Below are 18,668 nucleotides of genomic sequence, written 5' to 3'. Positions count from 1 at the left end.
TCCTCCTTTAAAAAATTTTAGTATATTTTTAGATTTTTAAAGATTTTTTTTTAAATATTTTTAAAAACATAGACTTTTTAAAAAACTGCCAAGTTAAACCCCCTTATAGTTTTCTTTTTAAAAAATTTAGTGACCCTCATTCTGAGCACCTTCCTTCACAGACCGTGTTTCTTTGCACCTCTTCACTTCTTACTGCCTCTCTGTGGAGATGTCCTCTCTCTCAGATGTCCTATATTCTCTTAACAGCAGTGCAGGACTGGGGACAGATGCCCAGGGGATGAGGACAAGCCCTTTCTTCCACCCAGAGAGCAGTATGCCGGTCCCTCATGATCAGCTGGTGATGCCCTGAGACACGCAGTTCCTTCCCTGCACTGCTTTTGCTGCTCAAGTCATTCCCCCATCCTGCACACGTACAGTTAATAAATATACCCCCAATTATGCAACTCCTCATTAGTTAACGTGGACCTTTTTAAAGGCTCCTACATGTCTGCATCACAAAAATAACACATCAGAAAACCGCAAAGAGAAACTTCCAATTAAGCTCACTTTGTAAATCATCTGTGGTTTCCAAACAAGCCTGGCGCACCACATTCCTCTTGGTTTTCCTCGTGATGGATGCTTGCAGTCAGCACTTTGTGCACAAACTTTTGCAGTGGCTTTAAAGCTGAAGCTGCTCTGAGCAAAAGCCATGTGCCCTGGACCCAGCCCCAAAGCTGTGAACTGCATCCAGCCCCCAGCTATGGCTTCTAGATGCACAAACAGCAAGCTGCTGGGCATGTAAAGCAACTATTGAGCTGTTTTAGCTCTTAACACTTCGTCAAAGGGCTTATGAATCTTGAAAGCAGTTTGAACCCTTTCTTTCCCTGATAATTTCTTGCTCTCTTAAGGGATACATTTCTGCAGATGGCTGCATTTGAGAGGTTTCTGTCGGCTCAAGGAGACAAGTGGTCTTCAAGAATTCAAAACTCAGCAGGACTCTGAATCCCTTCCAGCTGAGCTCTTGTGCTCTGCAGCCTCTGTGCTGCTTAAGAAATTTCAATATTTATCAATCCAGCGTGAGCGCCACACCCCAAGGAACCCTATATCAAAGGGGTTATAAGCTCCGTGTACACGGTGTATAGAACACTGAGGAACTTGTGCTGGCTGAGCAAGTGTGTTCTGCACATTCAATACCTGCATATTCCTCTCTGTACAGGAAAATTACATGGAAAGCTCTGAGACTTAAATAAAAACCAAGGCTTAAATGTAAATTCATAATGAGTGCTGAGAGACTGGAAGATTTTTTCATGGCATGCTAAACTCATTCTTAAGGAAAAAATGACTTTGTGTCAAGGTAAAACTGAATGTGAAGAGCAGAGCTTCCTGGTGACACAAGCAGTCCAGCTTTGTGTCATGTAGCAACAGAAGCTGGAAATCCTGGTCAGAGCAGAAATACTTCAGAAAGCCAAGACAGGATATGCACTCTCTTTGGGTGCAAATGGAAATGGTCTTAGCCCTATCTTCACAAAGAGCAGGCAAAGCTCTCCCAGCTGCCCATGTCCCACAGTGCCCCAGCTGGGTCTGGGAGCTGCCCGGCCAAACTATAAGCCATTCCATGGCAGTGATCTGGACAGCTTCCTTCAGAGAAGGCTGTGTTTGATCTCAACCTCTTGGAAAGCACCATCTATAGGTCTCCTAACAAGCATCAGAGACAGCAACAAACCATCATTACACCCTGGCCGCCTCCATGATGGATCTCCCACCGCTGCCCTTGCCTCCTCCTTTGCCTATCTTGGATTGCCTCACTGGTGTCCCCGGTTTCTTTCTTCGGCTGGGGTTGTCATTCCTGCGTGCCTGTCCACTATCTCACACAACACAGGTCTCTGAAGAGATGCTGTGCCCACCGGAAGATCAATGTCCTTAGCAATGCCCCTGTAAAGGGATCCTCTGTCCCCCTCTCTTGAGAAGAGTGAGGTTGGTGGGCTTGTGCCTTCTCCCACTGGCAGGTGGATGGGAGCATGCAGCCTGTCAAGAGGCATGTAGTTCAGGAGGAGACTCTGAAAGATGTTTGATCCCCAGCAAGTGACATTTTTTCATCCGCCTCATGCCTCCAACTGCCTGTTATCCGGCAGCGACAGCATTTCCTTTGTGTTCCCCTTTCACCTCAAAGTGTGCCCCGTGTGGCAAGGAGCAGGCACAGCTCCTGTGCTGCACAGCAGGCAATGGATTCTTGGCCTCCTCCCCCATGGCACTGGCTTGAGTAGACATGGGATAGGCACTCCTCACTGAGGGCTCCCACTGCTTCAAGCTCTCTTCTGAATCAGCTTCAAACCTCTTCTAAGGACAAAAATCTGATGTGCTGCCCTGAGAGATGAGGGGGCAACCAACACTGTAGCAGCAAGGTGAGATGAATTCCCTTAATGCAGTGAAGGATACTCACTTGGGCAGCTGCATCATCATCCCAGGACTAGCTCCAGCAGCAGGAATTCCTATCACCAGTCTCTTCCTCACCCTATCCCACAGGCCTTCTCTGACTGTTCAACACCATCTCAAGTAAGTGTGACTCCCATTTGGGAAGCCGCATGGTGGGCTCTGTCAAGTGGGTTCAGACACAAGCTTGTTCCTGTCCTTTACTGAATCTGGCCAGGCATTTTCTTCTTAAGTGTGACAGAGTTTATTTATCTTCTTAAAACTACTCTGTACCATTAGAGGAAAATACTGGCCAGGCAGCCTGCAGTCAACTTCTATCAGAACTACTGAAAGTTGAAACAAGATATAAAATACCTCTAGTTGGAAGAAGTCTTTGAGAAGTAGAGTTGCTGGGTCTCTAATGGGAGACAAAGCCCTTGCATTCCCAGGGCCCCCAAACCCTCTGCAGAAAAGCTATGGTCCACACACAGCCACTGAGGGCTGCTGACATACCCACACACAGCCCCAGCAGAGCAACACAACAGAAAAATCACAGAAGAGCCCCATCACCGAGGAGCAGAAATGCAATAGCTTTATTCCCACCTTGGTTGTAACAGCCACCACCAGCTACAAAGGAATTTCTTGAATAGACTCAGTCTAGGTGGGTTCATTTTTTGCATAATTGGGTTTCTGGTGCCAGATGCTTAACAGCTCCCTTTGGGAGGCTGCAGTTTGGTTTTGCTTCTGGACAGCTTCAGATCAAGGAGCACGCACTGGAGAATCCTGTACCAGCAGGGTCATGCAGAGTGACTGGGTACTCCCAGCAGTGGGGACCTGAGTGTGAGTGCCTGGGCTCTGTGCACACTTAGGAGAAAGGCAGAGGCAGGGAGACTGGCAGAAGGTCACTGCAATCCATCCTGTCACTCCACACTCACATTCACCCCTGGTTACTGGTGGCCTGGAGTGTATTTGCTGGTCCCAGATCTTTTCTTCCCTTTTGTCTGGGCAGCATCCAAACATCCCTAGAAACTATGTGATCTCAAACTGTGTGGGTGCACCTGGCTGTACCTCCTGCAAACAAAATACTCAAATCTTGTCTCTCACCACCCCTGGAGAACTCCTGCATCTTTCCCCACTTCCCTGTGTATCCCACTGCCTACCAGTCCTCTAAACCCCACTTGCTGTGCAATAATAATATAACAAAGTCTCCTGCCCTCCTGTAGGTCATAAAACCAAATACTCGGTGTATTTGCTTGATTATAGTAACACACCATGACAGCAATTTCTTTTTTCTTTGCCTTACTGTGTAGCTTGCTGCATGCAGTTTATGGACCCACCATGGACACCTCTGGTGATCTGTGTTAAATAAACAGGCTCAGTCGTAAAGAAAGGGTGCTGATGAGGATCTGGCTTACTAAAGAGACTGAAGGAGTTTATACAATACAACAAAGCAGAAGGTGTTGCTTTATATGGTGATTCTATTCAGGGATGTAGGAGAAATATCACAGAGTAGGAAATATTTGTTAGACAATGACATTAGCACAAGATCAGATGGATACAAATCAAGGGTGAACTTACTTAGATTGGAAACAAGTTCCAAATCATCTGTGAGAACACAAAACATCTGGATATGCCACAGAGCTGGAAAAGGCCTCCTGGGTCACTGGCTGCAGCAGGCTCCACTCCATCTTAAAACTGATTAGCTTTACATTTTCAAATGAAAATCCTTTGTGTTAAAATATCCATACTGCATGCCTGGGGAAGCGCTGTCCCCTCTCTACACCACTGATTTCCCTTGCCTGGCACGGGTGAGCACACAGGGCCTCAGCCCAGAATCCCGTAGTACCCCCCCTCCACAAGCATCTCTCCAGCCACTGTTTTTTGCTCCTGCACTCTTTACTCAGGGCTGTGTTTTGCAAAAGCACAGCTGCCTTTGCAGGTGAAGGAGGTGATCCTCGACAGGGTGCCAAGCATTTGCTCAAGCTGGGCAGTTCCCAGTTTAAATTAATCTAAATTCCCATGGTCAAGAGAGGGAGGCTGACCCAGCAGTGCCGCCGGCGTGGCAGCCCCACCAGGGAAGGGGCCAACTGCCTGCCTCGCTTCCCCAGAGCTGAGGCATGTGGATCCATGAAGGGCAGGAGCACATGAATCACAGCTCTTGGCTCCTCGGTGAGGGGGAAGGAGCCTGGTCCCCCAGCACCACGGTAGAAATGTCTAATTAGATACAACAGAGGGATAGATATGCATACGCAGGGACCTTTCTACACAAGCATAAATCAAGGAAAGTCAAATATTTATTTTAAATGGCTGTGCCATATGCTGATGAAACGCCAATCTGCACAGAAAAAAATAAACTCCCCAGAAGCACCTCACATCCACTGAGCTTCATCTTTCTGAGCAAACTAACAATAAGAAAATAAAATCAACAGCATCCATTATAGACTCCCTTCCATAACAAATTCAGGCAAGCTTAGGATGACATGGGCCAGTGCTTTTCAAACCACCGTCTGCAGCCCAAAGGAGCACCTATTAAGGGTCTGCAGAGGGTATTTAAGGAAAACAAAGTTGCTCTGTTTAATTCACAATACTAGGATCTTCAGCCTCAGAACAAACAAATACTAGGGGGCTGCAAATTAAAAGCAACTGAAAACTACTACTGTCTGCTTTAGGGTCAGGAACTGGGAGTCAGAGGACCAGTTTTGTCTCCTCCACTGACTCCACAACCTTCCACCTCTCTCCTCATCTTTCTACCATCTCACTCCCCATAAGCATTTGCAGCATCTCTTCTTGCACACCCAATTGGTACCCACCACAACAAAGCCCCAGGACCCTACAGAAACACACCACTATTAACATTCCCTTATTCTTCTAGCCCTCCAAACACGCTCCAGTCCCAGCACATGCCAAAGTTTGAAGACATTTCAACTTAGGCAGCAAGCTATTACGAAGTCCAAATTGATCCTCCAAAAGGCAGCTTTTGGAGCAGCAGTAACAAACCAGTCTTGCACATTACGATGTTTTTAAGCAGCAAGGCTGGGTAATGAAACCTGTTGGCAGTGCCTGCAGTTGGCTTCCTTTGTTCAGCAAGCCACTTCCACCCTCTTACATAGAAGATGCAAAGACCCCCATTTCTATCAACATGCACATTGCAATGTCGTCAGCATCTCCCTAAGGTTACTCCCTTTTTCTTCTTGGTTGTATTTATAAGCTCTGTGTAGAGTTGCTATGAATTCTGTTACTGCAAGTCCAATTGGTATTCAGTGCAGTTCCTCTCACCTTCACCATTTGGGTGACCTTTACTTCACAAGGAAGATCTAATGACATCAGCCCATTCAATTAGATGTCACACAACATGCTGTGCATGAATACCAACCGCTAAGCAAAAGAGGGCTCTGTGGAACCGAATCATCTGCAAAGGCTGTCTGAGAGATGGATAAACAATGGTAATTATTTCAAAACAAATTGGAACCAGAAAGCGCAACCCAGCAGTGCAATTGCTAGACAAAAAGGAAAGCCACAAAAAGAAGAAATTTCAGCTCTCAGTGTCTTGGGTACTCTGGTATCTTCCTCTAGGCAAATATTTTCCTACCTTTCTTTCCCTCCAAAGTCAAGTTCAAAAAACTCTTACTTCCAAGACAGTTTCTTTTACATCAGTTGAACAACATATGCAAGGGCTGCTTATAAATGAGAGCAACACAGTTGCAAACTGGCAGTAAGAATTTCTCTCTTTGTCAAATGAATATTCTAAATATTATATTTAAGTGACTTTTCACAAAGCTACACTGCTTACTGTACAGCCAGACAGTCAGGCAGAATGCATGATGCTTTTCTCCAAAAGTAAGCATGCTGGGAATGGGCCCAGCATCTTCAAGTACCAACCCAATCATGGGATCCAGCATCCTCAGGTACCAACCCAATCATGGGATCTCCAAAATCCCAACCCAGATATTGAACAAATTACTCCACGGCTTCCCCCTAACTCAGAGAAAAATGTTCCTACTACAATAAAGAAATCACAAATACACAAAAGACAGAAAACAGAGCTTGGACACAACACAACCCTAAGTCTGCCTGTGCAGTAGGAATGGGAATGTACCCATACTTTGCCACTTCGTAACAAAGGCAGAACTTTCCATGTGGCACCTCCTTGTCTGTTGAGGTAAGTTTTCTTGCATTTGGAAACCAACCTAGCCAAGACATTTCATCCCACCTGCTTTTAGCGCTAGTTGGGGCTTTCTAAAGAAGAGGAAAATTGCCTGAATCTTTCCAAGACATCTAGGTGCAGATGTGCAGAAGCACGGTGCTTTAGCTGATCAAAAGACATCTCTGTGCTGCACAAAAGAAGCTCCTCTGTTAGAAGTACTGAGCTGCCGTGTATGAGGTAAGTGGGTCACAAGAACAGGTCACAAGCAGAGTACAAAACCAGACTGGCTTAGAAGGCGGAGAGGGTCCCACGTCCCTGTACTGTGGGATACATGAGCATCACTTGCTGCTGCAGCTCAGTTAGCCATGGCTTGTATGGCAGCTAGGCTTTGAACATAGGTGACTGAGGCATCCACAGCCACATCCAAGCATTCACACAGTGCTCTCATGAAACACTTAATGTGAACAGGCAAAGAAAATGTGTGCCACCTTCTCTGAAATGCAGCATCTCTCTGCCTTTGCTATCACCAGCATGGGTGGCTTTACACAGTCTGCTTTATTCTATCAGAGGGCTACTGAGCTGGCTTGGCTCCACTCTGCACCTACAGCGCTGCTGGGTGGGCACACAGAGTAGGCTCTGCTGCCACCACGGTGCTGACACTCACTATACACCAGCATGTAGCTCTGGCACTCTCAGGCTCCCTGCTTTCTCCCCAGCAGCACGGTGTCACCTGTATGTTCATCAGGTACTTATCTGTCACTACAGATCTGAAAACAATCTCAATCTCCAATCTGACTCAGGGTGGCTTATTCCGACAACAGAATAAAAATAATTAACTATTTTTTCTGCTGCTTCCACCTTCTCATGCCTGGATTGTATCGTGAAGTCTTCGCTCATTTGATGAAGGACTTCTTTACAGCACACAAGCTCTTTCATCTTTTCCGCGATCAGAACAAGTCAGTGCACCTTTGCTATTTCAGTCTCTTTTAAACTGGGGTGAGCTGAACTTTCTATGCAAAGATTTAACCCCTCCTGAAATCCCCCGATCAGCATTTCCCTTGCTCGCTCTTTCATGTTTGAGGCATTATGAAACACTGGAAACTACACGTTCTTTCATAAGGAAGTTAGTGAGAAAATTCGAATAACCAACTCAGTCCTAGGAGATGCGGGATCTCTTTCCAAGTTTGAAAGCTTCTTCCTAATAGAAGTTTTGGTCTTGAAACTCTCCTGGTTAGCAGGCAGCTGATGATACAGCTTCTCTGGAGACTGATTATACTTCCAGCCCAGGGGCAAGTTGTAAAAAAGCCTGCCTGGCTCTGGGAGGTCTGAATCAGGTGCTAACATTGAGCATCTGCTGGGGCCTCTGCTCCCCTCTCCCCCACCCTGCTTGCATGTGCTGGGCATTGGAGCATTCTCCATTTTAAAATTTGTGGCAACAAAAGGCCAATTTAAGAGAGAAAGCATTGCTGCCAGCATTATCCAAAAAACCCAGACTCTGCTTTAACTGCTCTCCATCCAGGACTTCAGTGAGTCCAACAGCACCATGACATGCTGAAGAGATCTGCATTGTATGGCAGCATTTGGAAACAGTTATCACCAAAGCACTCATAGCCCCACTCAAGTAAGACAGACAGACTCTGTACGTACATTTATTACTTCATACAAGCAGACTGCATATTGTACAAAAATTAACAGTGCCACCCAAGAGGGCCTTCACAGGTGTTTAGAAAACATGTAAATACAGCTTTAAAACATTTTTTTAATGTAATTTAGGTACAATTACTGAAGCACCACTCACTGTGTGTATATATATATATATATGCATCCACACGTGTGCGCATGATCTCCCCACACAGATGCAGATCGAACACCTTGTCGCAGCAGGCTGTGATACGCTCGTACATTGCTCTCTGAGGAATCCAACATTCTTACACAAAGGGTCTCCACCAATGGGACATGAACTGGACTTACACTGAATCATAGACCCATCCTCTGGGCCTTGAGCTGCTGCCACCATTGACTGCCCTTCTTCCTCAAGTTGCTCCTTGCTGTACCCCACTGCTGGTTCCCCTCGAGTTAATAACCCAGTCTCCAAGCCCACCTAGGTGAGTGTGCCAGCACGACTTGGTAAAGATGTAAGGGTCAGCACACAGGGCCAGATCCCTATCCTGGAAGGTCTTGGCAGAGAAAGGATGGTCTCGGCCTTCTGGGGTGCCTGATCTAGCAGGACCCAAGTAATAGGTATAATGCTGGGGCACAACCATCATAAAGATCTACTGCCTGAAAAATTTCAATTTTCTGTTCAGCAGCTCTAAAAGATGAACGGACCCGTTAAGTAAAAACATATCTGGGGTAGAAACCAAGACCTTTAGAGAAAAAGACTGCAGCACCTGAATAATTCCTACTAAAGGGAATGCCCAGTACAGTGAATTTTGCTTAACAGCCAAGAGGGAAGTTTAATGCCTTAAGGTAGAAGGTTCATCAAAAAGCTAAAGACCAACATTTTTCCCAGGGGCTGTGCTTTCATCAGTAGGAAGGTCACTGCTGCTTGCAGTGAAACTGAGCAAACCTGTATTTACACCCTACTAAGCAGCAACTGCTGAATCCCAGCACTGCTCTTGGGCAGCTGAATAGGGTTGATTACTGGCATTCATGTCTACTCCCTTCCACATCTTGATTGTGTGGACTAAACTCCTTGGGCAGCAATGGCCTCTCTAGTGAGAGACCCTGTAGTGCTAATCTGGCTTTGGCCACAGAAGATTTGTGTAGCTTTACTAATTTCTACTGCAGTAAAACAAACAAACAAAGAGTAACTGCTTCAGTCCACAGCTTCAATAAGGAAGAAATGACAGACAATATCAATGCTTTCAAAGCTTTCTCTCTATAAAGGTCCAGTTATTCCTTGGGAGGAATCATAGAATCATAAAGGTTGGAAAAGACCTTTAAGATCATTGAGTCCAACCGTTAACCCAGCACTGACGTGCTCACCACTAAACCGTGTCCCCAAGTGCCACATCTACACGTTTTTTAAACACTTCCAGGGATGGTGATTCCACCACTTCCCTGAGCAAAATAGGTAAGTATGTAATCTAAGGCTTTTGCCTTAGTGGTTTACATGTCATCACCCAAGAGACCAGTGTGCTGAGTATATGATATTATTGGGAACTTCCAAGAACTAGCAAAAAGGCGCAAATAAAGATATACTCCCATTCAAGAGGAGGTGCTATCTGTTTCTTACTCCAGTTTGTCACATCTGTCTATGCCACTAGGAGTCTCAGCAGAGAGCTGAAGGGCAGAATACCTACCAAACTGCACAGCAATTCACATCCACCAAGATGCTTCAGGCCTACCTCACAAATTCACCAAAAATTTGAGAGCTTGCATATTTCTCTGTAAATTTGGTCGTTTGACCACTCCTTCACATTCCTACCACAGGAAACCTTCATATGTCAGACTTGCAGTCTGAGTCTGTGAAAAGCTCTTATAAGTCAGTGTGACAGGACTCCAGAGACAATTTCTCATGCTAGAATTTATAACTCAACTCTTCTAATCCCTGCACTTGTATGAGGGAAGGGAAAAACCAGACAAAAACATAAATGAGATCGTACAGATTATTTTCTAAATATTACTAGATCAGTAATATTTATACATTTTTTAAAAATCTTCATTAAAAAAATTAAAGCATGAACAGTTCTACAACATAAATAGGTAAAAGTTCCATTGCCTGGTAAAGGTAGGAAAGAGTTCATACCTAATCAGAAGTGGAAATTCACAGCCACGTGTTTTAAGGATAGTCGAGTTTTAAATACAGCCTTGAAATTAGTGTCTTTACTGTATTAAACTCTTAGTATTAAAATAACAATAATAACATTCACATTTAGATAACACAGACAAAGCACAGAATAATATACAAGCATGGAAGTGCAAGTTATAACCTAAGTCAAAGTGCTCACTGGTCAAACTTCAAAGTGTCTACTGGTCAAACAGGTTCAAACTATGTTCAGAGATCAAGTATAAACTAGACTGAGAGCAATCAATGCCTTTTTCTTTTCCTCTCATTTCCACCAGAAGTCATCACAGGTAAAACTAATACAGTTCGAAGTGACATCAGTTCCAAACGGGTGTACAAGAGAGGAGAGCCAAGTCCATGTCTTGATGGAAAACTTATCCTCATTTCCTCTGTGTAATACCAATTAATCCACAGGCTTTGCTCTGAATATCCAAGCACGGAAGGAGAGAATAGTAACTTGGATGCCACATTCAAGGGAGGCAGAAGCAGCTCAACAACAATGTAGCACTTAAGAGCAGGGGGTACAGCGAGCCCTTTTTTGTTTGTCTGGAATCACATCCCCCAGGTGATTTATTGATTCCCGCCATGAAAGATGACTATGAGGAAGTTAAGTAACACTAATCCTCATTTCAAAAATCAAAAGATTACCCTCACAAGTATAATTTTTCCCTTCCTGTTTGTCTTATGTAACTATTTCAGAGATAAAATGTATTTTACAATATCAGCTCATTATTGTATTCATTCCCTTTAAAGGCAAATAGTTTAAAAGATCCTGTCACCAGAAGGGGGTGGGATGAGGGCAGAGGCAGACCTTTTATTAAACCTTTAAAAAGATTTCTAACTCATTTAGTGAGAACAACAAAAGCCATAAAACTCCAGCAAAGGAAAACTGTCACTGAGATTAAGCAGATCCAAACTCCGCCATCCATTTCTCATACTTCTCCAGGTCTGCAGCAGAAACAGATTTGGAGATTTTCTTCAGAGCCAGCTCAAAGTCCCCCTTGGTTACCGGCATCTGAAGCTCCTCTTTAGAAAGTGCACGAATCTCTTCTGGAGTCAAGCCATTAATACGTCGTCTCATTGCCATTAAAGATGCGTCCCTGGAAATACAGGACAACGTATGGGAGCTAATTGCTAGCAGCATGTGCTGTAAGCCTATGAATTTTGATTGTATTCTCTTGCTAGAAACCACTGGCAGGAACGCTTAAGACAGCATCTATTTACCACAGAAGATGTGGTTCACATCTTTCTTAGCTTCCATGTTCCCAGATCACTACATTAATTCAACATAAAGAATGCATTGGCACCAAAACCCATTTAACCATATGGTAAATGTGCAGAGATAATTAAAACTATAAAACTGAAAACCTTTTACAATGATTCATAGAGATGAAATTTTACAACTTCAGAGCAGGAAAGGGCAGGGTGGGAGACAAACGGCACTCAAAGACTTTTTTTTTAAAGTAGTCTGAATTTTTACACCCCATTCCTTTTAGATTTCAACCTTCTCCCTGCAGTCAGCAAGTGTTCAGAGTGCAGCCCAGTTCGGTTGCCTGCTCATCCATAGCACCTGAATCTGTGAAGGGTGGAGCAGGAGGCATCAGACACAGCATCACCTGCCCTTGCAGTGCTGAGGCTGTTGGTGTCTGTGGCTTCTCATGCCCTGCCTGCTCTGCGACTCCTCCCCAGCTCGGATGCTGCCAGTGCGGCTCACTGGCATGGAGAACACTGCTTATTTTCTCACACCACGGCCCACAGGCAGTCTGAAATTACATTTTCTCTTTCCCCAGGTTTTTCCCAGCAAGGGATAACACAGGCCTTAGGGAGAACAGGTAATTTCATTACTACGTGACACACACCAACTTTTCAAAACCAGGGAGTGATTTCACATTTTCAGAAAAGCAGCAGGGGAAGAAAAAAAAATTCCCGAGCCATGGTGTTACCAGATTAGTTTTTCTTGAGAGGGCTCTTAAGGGACATAGACTTCCTTCTGATAATTTTTTTCAAATACCTATCCTTCAACGGAAAAGACTCATTTGTCAAAAATTAAATAAATTATGGGAACAGGATTAAATACTAATGCTATAAACTATCTGTATCACCCTCACACCTAGAAGATTCAGGCAGTCACCAAGACTATGCTGCACTGATGGCTTTCCAAACATACAGCCCCAGAGAAGTATTCTGTGAAAGGAGCTTTTTACTTTACAAAATTCCAGCTCTTAAACCAATGGGATTTAAAAAAAATAAAAATCCAAACCTGCTTTGCACTACATTAACAAATGCAGACAACTACAGTAAATGCAGCCAACAGTAACACGGATTTGCTCAGATAATTTTTTTCTCTTCAGATCCAAGAAAACCACATTTCACAGACTCGACGTGACAGTAATACATGGTTCCAGTAAAAAGATTTGGGTCTCAAAAACAGACACTGTTAGCATGGCTTCAGTTGTAGCGAGTACTGCCTTTTATCATACAATGCAAATGATGACTTTCTATGCAGTTTTAGTTACAAATTAAGGGGAATGAGATACCTGCAAACATTAGTGATGTCAGCACCAGAATAGCCTTCAATTTTCTCAGCAATTTCTTCAAGGCTGATATCAGGATCCAGTTCTACTTCCCGAAGATTAATCTTAAGTAGTTCTGCTCTGCCTTTTGCTAGAACATAAAAATACTTGTTTGAAAACTTGCAAGAGTTACATTAAAAAAAGACATAAACACAAATTTTTCAGTGAAAAGTACAAACAAAAGAGTTCAATGTAAGAAAAGAAAAGAGAGAGAACAAGACATAGTAAAGTGTATAGTCAAATACAGCAAAGTATATTAAAACAGCATAGTCTAGAGATATTTGACAAAGTCATATGTCATTAAAAATGTCTGTTATGTCTCAGGTGATAAAGCACTTGGTTACATACTACCCAGAGGCACAAAAGAACAATCCTACAAATGTCTGCTTCTTCTCATATCCCTTTGAATTCACTTGCTGTTCAAGGGTTTAATTGCATATTATTCACCCCGTTTCATTAGAACCACAATGATTCTATTAACAGAGCTTCAGACAGCAAAACTCCTTAACAATAAGCTGAAATTTAAGCATATATTTAAGCACTTTACTCTGTTGGGACCCAAGAAAGCTGCTGAAGGCCAACAGAAGACAGATACATTAATACGGTAAACATAAATTCATATATTTACAATACAAATATCCTGGTATCCCACTTTCACACCCGGACACAGTGTGCAGAAAGTGATAACCAGCTCTGTAAATAAGCATTTATGCAGCCAATTAGCCATTTTTCTTGCAGAAGGCATGTGCATATGTGCATTTGGGTACATATGTTAAGCAGCCTAAGCTTATAAGAGGGAATTCACATTTGACAGCTTAGGCCTCAGTGTTACTCTGCACAAGGGTGGTAAAAGAAGAGGACGAATGGTTTCCTGGCTTTTACTGTACAGAAAAAATACGCCAGCTCAGCATCTTTATTCCCCAAGTGACCAATTTTTATGACCTAGAAAAAAAGGACAACCGCAACAGAAGAAGTAGCATTAGGAAAGGCTAAAAGTCTTAAGGAAATGTCCAATAAAAGACATTATGTTTTATTTATTGATGTCCCTAATTATTTTTTTGTTTATTTTGGGGCAGGGGAGGAATATAAAAGAAAACAGAAACCTTGTCTAAAGCTGCTGGGTTTGTGTGCTTTGCAGAACTGTCCAGAGCATAGAGTTATCCATCACATACAACTGACATTAACTATAAAATGGGGATTTATTATTTACAAAGCACAATATAGATATGGTATATCTGCATCAGAGAACATTCTTCTAGTTGTTGCTGTGGGGCTAAGCAAGTCTTTGCAGTATTGTGATAATGAAACACTACAGAATATATACTTGCATAAAATTCCACAATATACAGGTGTATCTATGACATATCACTTTTTCAATTAAAATGCCTGAACATGTCAAATCACACAGCACAGTTATAAATGCATCATTCAGACTTGCCCAGAACAGCACAACATTCTTATTTACGAATAGAATGCAACAGAACCTAAGATTGGAAATAAAACCGGATCACATCTCCTATGTAGTCCAGGGTGTGATACACTGTGTCAAAAACCAATCTGGTTTAATTAGAAACAAGAGGAAGAGCTGATAGGATTTTAAACTAATTGGTCATAAAGACAGGCATCCTGTTAGGAGCTGTTACTGCCTGTAAGCTGCAAAGACAAGCTCTACAACTATTAAGTGTCCTTAGACCTGCAAAACTCAATCAGAACCACTGTCACTACCAACAGGCATCTTGTTATCTTGAGTGCTCATGCACGGAGATGAGGCATTCACTGTACCAAGAAGAAAAGAAGCTATGCAAACTCCAAGTGATAGGAATCTCAAAATTAATAGGACACGTGAATGACAGCTAGGAAAGACAATACAAGCCGAGACGTCTTAGGGCAGGAAAGCAGCCAGCCTGCTGCATTCTGAGTGACTCAAAGCACAGTAATAAAGGTGAGCAAGCAGTGATTTGCAATGAACTAAGCCTGTAAGTGAAAATTCATGGATCCACTTCTTCGCATTTGTCTGCAAGGGCACGGAGTGCATTTGCAATATTTGTGAACATTTCCAAAGGCTGCCTTTGATGATCACTCAAGTACTGACTGTTAAACATTAAAATAATTCCAGGCTCATTAAAACTAACGCTTTTTCAAAATATAAGAACCCAACAATGACATGCAATGAAATGCTGCAGCTCTTTGCTTTTAAGCCTCCAAGCAAGTAGTATTTTTTCCTTTCTCTCACTCTCTTTAAAAATAAAGGAACCCAGACAAACAATTATCCCCTGAATTTCACTGCTCATCACAAAGCCATCAAGACTACTCACAAACCCATCAGTCCTGCAGTAATCCTAAATTTGTCTTGCAAAGACCATTTGAAAGGAAAATGTTCATATCAAACATACCTGTGGGCAAAGGTATATAAATCCTCTTCTCCAGTCTCCGTCGGAGAGCTTCGTCAATATCCCAGGGAAAATTTGTAGCAGATAATACCATAACCATCTTGGAAGGGTCATCATTTTCCAGAGCACCACCTACCCCTGAAAGATCAGAACAATTTCACTCCAAAACTCTTATTGATTGAGATGCTTGCTGAGAAACACTGCACAAACATTGTATAAGCCTCCACAAAGCTAAGCAACAGCTCCATATAGTCTTAGTGTCCCTGTCCAGACTTCCTAGTGTTCCTTTCCAAACTTCCCACAGCTTAGGTGACACAAGACCATCATTATCACAGAGAGAAGGACACTTCATCCTTCTGCTGAGTCACGGGAGGGTTTTCTTTGTCATTACTAATAACACAGCCATATGTGAGTGTAGCCCTGTTAGTCCCACTGACAGCGCTATCTCTGTCAAACCTGGTTATAGAAGAAATAGGAATCACTACTCAGCTTACCAAATGAGGACTGCAAAGAAATTACCACTTTGGGGCATAAAGTTTCTTACCCTGAGGTTACCAAAATGAACATGCACATTTGAGAACATTTTAAATAGTAGTTAAACAATAGTTGCAATATAAAGGTGGTTATCAAACCTCTTCACCATACAGTATTCCTCAGATGGTCATCCCTGTTGTGTGCACCTGCATAAAACAGGTATTAAATCTGACTTAAGAGGGTCATATTAGCTGCCACCACAGAATACAGCAAAATCAGATCTCACCATGGGATTCCACAGTTGGAGGCTCTAGCAAAAGGAAGAAATTTGTTTAAATCGAATACAAATAAAGTCCCTGCATTAACCTGCACAAATCTCCATTATCTGCTTCTCCTAGAGTCTCTCTTTAATATGAGTTTTCAATTCACCATTAAAATAGCCATTTTAGAAAAAATAAAAGCATAACACCCTTCTCTGTTATCTGCCTTCGAACACTCCAAAAATTCACTGGTCTCAAGTTCTGCCTTATTTTTCCCCTATCCATTAAGCTAGGTTTTCCAGATAGCTCAAGTTCTTACATTCCCACCTGTAAAGAAACAGCACCCCAGCCCCAAACCTGGATGTAAGGACTTGTTACCGTCCATTTGCACAAGCAGCTCTGACTTGACTCTGCGACTGGCCTCGTGTTCGTCGGATGTGCCTCTGCGGCTGCAGATGGAATCTATCTCATCAATGAAGATTGTTGTTGGAGCATAAAACCGTGCCTTTGTTCAAATGAAAACATCACCATTAAGGCTGCAGCAGCAAGCACAGGCCCTTATCAGACCACAACCCAGTCCCACTACACATACTACATACATATCTTCCCTGTCTATCACAAGAAAAGAATTCAAGATCCTGATTTACAAATTATCTGTCATATGCTGAAGTTTATACACCTTAAATTGTACTCTCTGGGTCAGGGGTCTTGCAGTGTTGGTTGGCTTTCCTCAGCAAATAGTTTTGCAAAAAGGAAAAGGAACACAATCACAAAACAGGCAGTTTTCTTGTCCACATTTTGTGCTGGGGCTCAGCTGATCTCAATAGAGGTTTTAATTGAGAGTATTACAGAAGTGCAGTGAGGATCCCAAAGAGGTGAATGACTCTTCAGTATAGGTCCACATGAGCATGTCCTTCACATAACCCACTGCACCCACAGCTTCATTGAGAGCCTTGTGACCATCATTTAGAACAGAAAGGGAACTAAAACATGTATTGCTTCTAAAATAACAGTTCCAAATCCCTTCCAATTTCAAATCCACTTTCTATAGGATTGTTATCCCATCACTGAATAAGTACTGAATTTCTGTCAAGGTTGTAACTCTATATTTAGTCTGGAAAACACGATCCTCAACATGGGTAATGAACCACTTCCTTCTTAATTCTCAACAACATACCATTTGTGCAATCACTGAGATTGTGTTTTCCTAATTGGTTGAGGGGGTGTCAGTTCAATGAACTCCATGCTTCCAACATGCTACTGGAAGGGCAGGAAACCAAGAGTGATGCCCTTTCTCACCTTAGTGATCCCCAGATCACATCATCGAGGACATACCATTTCAAACAAGAGGCGGACCAGCTTCTCAGACTCGCCTCTGTATTTAGATGTCAGTGTAGAGGAAGACACATTGAAGAATGTCGTTCCACATTCTGTAGCAACAGCTTTTGCTAGCATTGTTTTGCCAGTGCCAGGAGGACCAACCATCAGCACACCCTGAGAGGTGAGATCAAAGGTAATGAAAAACAAATAGAGAAACTTTGCTGTTGGTACACTACACTACTACATCTCAATATCTGAGCCAAGTTCTGGATTTGAATTGTTTAATATTATAATCATCATCAGTGGAAGACAAAAGGCAAGAATCCCGCTTTCAAGAACAGTGTGGAAATGTTCTGTCACTTCTTCTTACCACTTCACTGGAGTCAGAACCACAAAACCCAGTAACTGTTGATGCACCTAGCACCTAGGAAGCAGACAAGAGATTTACAGCCTTGCTCTGAATCAGACAGAGCCTGGACTTGAACTTAGGCCTTTCCCAGCTCATGAGGGGTTGCACAGACAGATGAAGACAGTAAACTCTTTTTTTGGAACAAAGGTCCCTTCACAAAGAAAACTTCACAGAAATCAAAATACTTTTGCAATAAGTTGTGTTCCCTCAGTTGAGCATTTTTCTGCAGAAAAAAAATTTTCCCCAAAAATCCTGACAATGAATCTGGTTGATTTTTATATTTAAGTATGCACAAGAGCATTTACTGAATACAACAGTTTGTTATCTTGTTTAATCTCCCCATCTCAGTACTCCTATGGCCATACTACTGCATCTTAGCAATTCCTGGATTAAACACCATCCTCATCACACTGTTGGATGACTAGATTGCACTGCTATTTCTATTTTACAGATAAGCAACTGTGGCTCATGTGGACTATCGCTCAGTCCCACAAAAGCCAAATATGAACTTCAGTGATTATTCAGAAAGCTTTAAACTAGAAAACTGAACTCCAGTTGTTAAGTCCCAGGTTGGTATCCATGTCCTCAGACTGTCATTCCATCTGTGGTCTCTGAAAGAGAAAGGAGCACACATCTCTGCAGCTCAGCACATTTACCCATCATTACACAAGCAGGTTTTTGGCTAGACACACAGTGCTCTCAGAACCCATGTTAAGACTGTAGCACTGAGATGGGTTAGTCACTCTTGATAATATTTCTAAATACAGCCATATTTATGGGTAGTCTTTCCAACAAGCAGCAGTGCTTGAGAAGGACAACACACAGTTCTATGTCTGCACAGCATTAGAATAGGGCACTGTGATTTTAAGTAAATCAGTGAAAATATTGTGCTCAAGCAGCTTGGTTGTTTTTTTTCCCTC

The 18,668-nt window shown here is 42.8% G+C and overlaps 1 protein-coding gene across 5 annotated transcripts in view; it reads right to left on the bottom strand.

Moving 5' to 3' along the window:
- Positions 1-10,061: 10,061 nt before the first annotated feature.
- Positions 10,062-18,668, bottom strand: part of KATNAL1 (katanin catalytic subunit A1 like 1) — a 41,229-nt gene continuing 32,622 nt past the window's right edge. For all 5 annotated transcript variants that reach the window (XM_027727201.2, XM_027727202.2, XM_027727199.2 and 2 more), the window contains 5 exons: positions 17,355-17,513; positions 16,398-16,524; positions 15,289-15,423; positions 12,860-12,986; positions 10,062-11,422 (listed from right to left, as the gene is read on the bottom strand). In XM_027727201.2, the coding sequence (XP_027583002.1) occupies positions 11,224-11,422; positions 12,860-12,986; positions 15,289-15,423; positions 16,398-16,524; positions 17,355-17,513 (747 nt within the window). In that variant the 3' untranslated portion in view covers positions 10,062-11,223. The remainder of the gene's footprint in view (positions 11,423-12,859; positions 12,987-15,288; positions 15,424-16,397; positions 16,525-17,354; positions 17,514-18,668) is intronic.

The sequence above is a fragment of the Pipra filicauda genome, unplaced genomic scaffold, assembly GCF_003945595.2.
Source record: "Pipra filicauda isolate LSUMZ 115617 unplaced genomic scaffold, ASM394559v2 scaffold50_size3627746_pilon, whole genome shotgun sequence".
In the NCBI taxonomy this organism is placed as follows: Eukaryota; Metazoa; Chordata; class Aves; order Passeriformes; family Pipridae; genus Pipra; species Pipra filicauda.
This window is presented reverse-complemented; position numbering and strand designations above follow the sequence as displayed.